This window comes from Lolium rigidum, chromosome 7 (genome assembly GCF_022539505.1).
Source record: "Lolium rigidum isolate FL_2022 chromosome 7, APGP_CSIRO_Lrig_0.1, whole genome shotgun sequence".
NCBI lineage: Eukaryota > Viridiplantae > Streptophyta > Magnoliopsida > Poales > Poaceae > Lolium > Lolium rigidum.
In genome coordinates this window covers 355129159-355135282 of record NC_061514.1, presented here as the reverse complement: position 1 = coordinate 355135282, position 6124 = coordinate 355129159, and the positions used below count along the sequence as shown (strand labels likewise).

Below are 6124 nucleotides of genomic sequence, written 5' to 3'. Positions count from 1 at the left end.
ACTCCGGATGAAGCTAAACCAACCGCCCACGCCCACATGTTTCCTCTTTCGTCCGGATTCCCCGAGCCATCCTCTTTTTTCCCGAGAAACGCCGCTTGGGGAGCACACGACTGGGAAACTACTCCTCCCCACGCCAAATCTTCCTCCAATCCGGACGAAAATTTCGCCGGATTTGGACGTGGGGAGCATCTTCTCCGGTCCTGATGATCATAATCCCAAGCTCATCGGTATAAACATAAATGTACTTGTACTACTACTACGTCCCAGTTTACAGGAGTATTAGGCATTTTAAGAATGAACTTTGACTACAAATTTAATCAACAAAATATAAGATATATGTCACAAAATTAATATCATTGGATTTATATCTAAAAGAAGTCTTTAATAGTATAATTTTTATGATATATATCATATATTGTTTTGATTAAATTGCTAGTCAAAGTTTTTTCTCAAAAAGTCCAATACTACTTTCGTCTCAAGCAATAAGGCGCACGCGTATTTCAAGACGAACTTTGACCATAAAAATTAAGTAATAAAATCTTGGTTATATTATATGTAATTAGTATCGTTGGATTCGTATTGAAAAGCACTTTCTGATGATATTAATTTTATACAACTAATTTTTATATATTTGAAGTAATACTTAGTCAAACGAAAAACACATAAACGAGGCCGTCTTATTCGCTGAATCGGAGGTAAATCCTCCCTTAATAAATAGAACCTATATGTGATAGACATTGTATTCACTTTTCTTTTCTTTTCTCTACTTCCAATTTTTACTAGGATGCACCTATGACATGCCCTGACTCCAATGAATCACCCAGCCTAGCCCGTCGTGCGCCGCCTTTGGGAGCTCATCCGGCCGTGGCTCCTGCTCGTGTCCCTGTGTGGGCATGCTCCGCCCTTGCTTCCTTCTCGTGAGCCATGGTCGCCGCACGCCTCCTTGCTGTCGACAACGCATACCTCGACCAGAGCTCACAGCAGCGCGAACCTTTCTCGTACCTCAGCTGCCGTCTCCTCTGGCTCCTCCTCGCCCCTCCTTGTTGTTCCCTGACCACGTGGACTCCAATCCACCGTGGCCCTCCCACTTGCCCCTCGTCCGTGCCGCACCCGTAGACTCATCTCCATCTGAAGGTTGACATGACCTCACACCCCTGCTTGATTCTGGCTAGAGAGTCTTGTCTCTACACCAAGCCCCTCAACGCCGCTCGGTTCCACCGCTTGGTTGAGGATGATGCAAATTGATGCGAAATTAGACGAATTTGGTGGCTTTCGGCAAAAGTTCGACGAGTCCCACAATGGAATGCCACCGACATGTCTGGAACTTGCGTTCCGCCAAAACCTTGCGCATAATCCTTTGTATCTATGGGTTGGGGCGATGGATATACCGACCCCCTTAAAAACATGTAAACTTTTAACGGTTTTACGTTGTCCGTTCTTGCCTTTTTTTCTATTTAAAACGGTAAACCAGCGGTTATTTTAACGGTGGCGAGGATAGAAAGGGTATGCTAGAGTTGCTCTTAAGAGCAATTCCAATAGTATAGCCAACTGTTGGCTATAACAAGATGTCATATCATTTGTAGTTATCATATAGCTAACATGTACAATAGTTGGCTATAAGAATGTAGTACTTTACTAATATATGGCCCACATTTCACTTCTCACAAGTGCGCTAGGAAGACGCGTCAAAGAGCTGGCTATTGCGATAGTAAGCCCACCTCCCTTCTCTCTCCTCTTCTCTCTCCTCCAACTCATCTAAAATATATTATTTAATGTCTTATAGTCAGCTGACTGGACTCTATTGTACTTGCTCTAATGGAGTATCGGTACCAGCAGATGGTCGATACGTGTACCGTGTACGTACATGGAATTCAGCGGAGAGAGAGACAAGGAACAGTAATGATGATGGAGGGGCGTTTGGACACGGGCGATTTTTCTTTGCTGTGCGGGCTTAAAGGGGCCCTAGCGCTAGCCACCAAAAAGGGTGTCCCCGCAGGGCAGTAAACGGCGCAGGGTGACCACGTGCGCCCGCCTCGCACGCATCGCGGCGCGGCGCGCGATCCGACGGCGGCGGCGCGGCGCTTACCCACCCCGCGCCCGAACGCCAACGTGCCGGATTGGATTGGCACGGCGCGGCGCGGTAGGGGTAGACACCACACCCAGCGGGCAGCGAGCGAGCGAGCGAGCGCCTCATCCCGATGCCGATGCCGCTGCCGCTCTGACTCCCATCCATCTCCCCCAGCCCCCAATCGAAAGCAACCAAGCCAGCCAGCGAGCTGCGAGAGGACGAGCACGGAAAGGAGGGGGGCAAAAAAAAATCTTCCGTCCACCGCCACCGCCGCCGCGCGCGCTCCGTTCGCCGACGCGGGTCGGCACGGTGGAGAGGGGCCGGCTGGAGGGCGGCGGGCCGAGCGGAGCCGCGGCCGTCGCGCCAGATCGAGCGGGGATGCCGCCCAATCCGACGGACCCGGAGCAGCCGGACGCCGCCGCGGCGCCGGCGCCGCCCAAGAAGAAGAGGAACCTGCCCGGAACGCCAGGTAAGCCCCCAAGCTCCCCCCTTTAACCTTCCCCTATACTGCTCCATCCATCCATCCATCCCACCTCGCGCGCTTGCTTGCTTGCGCTTTGCCTGTCTGTCCGACTGACGGCGGTCGGTTCTTCCCCCCCTTGCAGATCCGGACGCGGAGGTGATCGCGCTGTCGCCGGGGACGCTCATGGCCACCAACCGCTTCGTGTGCGAGGTCTGCGGCAAGGGCTTCCAGCGGGACCAGAACCTGCAGCTGCACCGACGGGGCCACAACCTGCCCTGGCGCCTGCGCCAGCGCGGGCCCGGCGCCGCCCCGCCGCGCCGCAGGGTCTACGTCTGCCCGGAGCCCGGCTGCGTGCACCACGCCCCGGCCCGCGCGCTCGGGGACCTCACGGGCATCAAGAAGCACTTCTGCCGCAAGCACGGCGAGAAGCGATGGGCCTGCCCGCGCTGCGGGAAGCGCTACGCCGTGCAGGCAGACCTCAAGGCGCACGCCAAGACCTGCGGCACCCGCGAGTACCGGTGCGACTGCGGAACACTCTTCACCAGGTAATTCCTCCTACTTGCCTTTTCTTTTTTCCCCATTTCCCTCGACCTCGAAAATTGTTTGCTTTTCCCTTGTTTCGTTCATTCATCAGTCGGTTTGCTGCTGGCTTGGTTCAGGCGAGACAGCTTCGTGACGCATCGAGCCTTCTGTGGCGCTCTCGTGGAGGAGACTGGCAGGGTGCTCGCCGTTCCGGCCCCGCCTTCTCCCCGGCCGCCTGATTTGGAGGACGTTGAGGAAAACTTGGACAATGAGAAGGCAGATGAGAATGTGGAGAAGGTAGATGAGGAGGAGAAAGGAGAGGAAAATGAGAATTCTGCTGTGGCAGTGGTGGATGAGCCTCAGCGTGTCGAGGCGGTGTCTGAGGCGCCGCAGCGCAATCCTTCGCCGCCGCAGCAGCAGCGCATTCCGTCGCCGCGGCGCATTCCGTCCCCACAGCACCAGCGCATTCCTTCACCGCCGCAGCAGTGCATTCCGTCCCCACAGCACCAGCGCATTCCTTCACCGCCGCAGCAGCGCATTCCGTCGCCACCATCTCCAGTACCACAGGAGCAGCTGCAGCTGCAGCAGCAGCAGCCAATGGTGGCAGTGGTGCCAAATTTGGAGGGTATGCTTCCTTTGGTGTGCTTGTCTTACTACCTATAAATAGACCATATGTGGGGAAATTCTTTGTACCTAAATCCATCTTATTAGTTATTACTGCAACAAAAAGGGGAATGCTTGTTTCTTTCCCGATTTGGGTTGCCTTATGATCAAGCAGCCAACGATGATGATTGACTTGTTCTTTTCTGTTGTGGTCTATGTATGTTACAGAGCCAAAGGTGGCTGCGGAGCCAATTGTGGTCGTTAAGCAGGAGGAGGAAGACAAGCGAGATGAAGATGTTTGCTTCCAGGAAGCCGATAGATACGACAACGCTGAATTGGAAGGATCCAGCCTGCCGGATAAAGATACACCGATGCTTCCTTGTTTCCTACCGTCGCCCTCCGATGCCATTGGTACAGATGGCAGCAGCACCAGCTGTGGCACAGTCAGCAGCGCTTCGAATTCCATCGCGCCAGCTACGACGACTAGCACGTTTGCTGGGCTGTTTGCATCCGCCACAGCAAGCACCACTCCCCAGAGCAGATCGCTGCGCGATCTTATCGGTGTTGATCCTACCTTCCTTTGCCTCGCGATTGGTACGCCCTCCAACCTCTTCCCGCAGACAAACGCGAGCAACGCTGGCAGCTTTGCTCCACCTCCAGCACCACACATGTCTGCGACGGCACTCCTGCAGAAGGCCGCTGAGGCTGGAGCCTCGCAAGCAGGCACGTCTTTCTTGAAGGAGTTTGGGCTTGCAAGTTCCTCCTCGTCAACCCCATCCAGGCCACCGCAAGGAAGGTCTATCGATAGCTCACCACAATCCCAGCAGCCTCAAGGAAGGTTTATCGACAGCTCAAGACAATCCCAGCAGCCTCAAGGAAGCTTTATCGACAGCTCAAGACAACCCCAGCTAGCTCAAGGAAGGTTTATCGATAGCTCAACACAGTCTCAGCTACCTCAAGAGAGGTTCATAAACAACTCGATGCCATCCAAGCTATCTCAAGGGAGATTCATGGATACTTCATTACCATCCCAGCACCTAGCTCAAGGCAGATTCATGGACACCACACAACCATTCCAGCAGCAACCACAAGGGAGATTTATGGATACCATACCACCATCCCAGCAGCAACCTCAAGGGAGATTCATGGATACCACACAACCATCCCAGCAGCAACCTCAAGGGAGATTCATGGATACAGGACTACCGTGCCAGCAGCTACCTCAAGGAAGGTTCTTCAGTAACTCGCCACCATCAAATCTATCTCAAGGAAGGTTCTTCGATAACCTGCCACCATCCAGTCTACCGCAGGGAAGGTTCTTCGTTAGCTCGCCACCATCCAATGTACCTCAGGGAAGATTCACCGATTACTCGCCACCATCCAAGCTACCACCAGCAAGATATATCGATAGCTCGCCGCTGCCCAAGCTACCACAGGGAAGGTACATCGATAGCTCGCCACCATCGAGGGTACCACAGGGAAGGTACATGGATAACTCACCACCATCGAGGGTACCGCAGGGAAGGTTCGTCGACAGCATTCCGCAGCAGTGGCACCAACAGAGTAATCAACAGCTAATGGATATGGAGCCTGGGCCGATGGTATCTGGCAGCCTTGGCCTTGGCCTTGCGTACCAAGGTGCAAATGCAGGGTTGCCAGATTCGATGATGGGGCAATCACAATCACCACTGTTCGGTCCCAAGCCTGCTGCCACTCTGGACTTCCTTGGGCTTGGCATCGGAGGGACAATGGGCGGCTCCACACCCAACGGTGGTGGCCTCCCGGCATTGATGCTTGGAGGGGAGCTGGACATGGGGTCTGCACAGGCGCACCCTCCATGGGAAGAGGCACAGAGGAAGACCAATGGCCGCACAATCCTGTGAGGTTTCCTTTTTTTTTTGTAACCTTACTTAGGGGCTTTTGTGCTTTGGCTCATCCAATTCTTTCAGCTGCTGTGGTTGGTTGGTAGTAGGGAAGCTAGAACTGTGTAAGCTGGTGCAGAACCTGTATATAGATCCATCCACCCCTCTCATCTCCTGTCTAAATTAAAAGCTACCATAGAGAGAATTTGATCCCTGCAAGATGGAAACCCCTTTGTGACATGTTCCTGTACAAATGCAACAGGGGTAAGTAGTTGCCTTTATATTTTGTGAGATGAGTAGTTGCCTTTATTACTGGTTGCTTGTGGTGCCAAATTGCCAGCGCAGGATTGCTTCGGAAAAGGAAAGGATGAGACTGTGACAGCGAGGGTAGCTAGTTAGCCGCATGTGAAAGGTGTTTTTCAGTTTTCGCCTGTTGCTGTCGGTCAATATATCTGCCCAACTCTCTCCTTTGCGAGTCTCTCCTCTGCACTTTTGTGTAGGATTATCTTATTTTTCCTGTTGACACATACCTGAAGAATAAGCCCAAGTCAGTATATCTGCCCAAGTCTTTCCCGGTGAATGTGATGGACCGTCGATCTCTTGCGT

At 53.1% G+C, this 6124-nt stretch overlaps 1 protein-coding gene across 1 annotated transcript; it reads left to right on the top strand.

Annotated features, from left to right (window-relative positions):
• Positions 1-2431: 2431 nt before the first annotated feature.
• Positions 2432-5799, top strand: LOC124674314 (zinc finger protein ENHYDROUS-like). Its single transcript, XM_047210352.1, has 4 exons — positions 2432-2537; positions 2674-3076; positions 3191-3678; positions 3885-5799. Exons 1-4 carry the CDS (start codon positions 2447-2449, stop codon positions 5537-5539), a joined length of 2637 nt encoding a protein of 878 aa, XP_047066308.1. The 5' UTR covers positions 2432-2446; the 3' UTR covers positions 5540-5799.
• Positions 5800-6124: the final 325 nt, after the last annotated feature.

Excerpts from the sequence above, each read along its gene's own strand:
- LOC124674314 (XM_047210352.1), top strand. The coding sequence starts at position 2,447 with ATGCCGCCCAATCCGACGGACCCGGAGCAGCCGGACGCCGCCGCGGCG. Across the intron at positions 2,538-2,673 it reads GAACCTGCCCGGAACGCCAG|ATCCGGACGCGGAGGTGATC; the intron begins GTAAGCCCCCAA and ends CCCCCCTTGCAG. Across the intron at positions 3,077-3,190 it reads TGCGGAACACTCTTCACCAG|GCGAGACAGCTTCGTGACGC; the intron begins GTAATTCCTCCT and ends GGCTTGGTTCAG.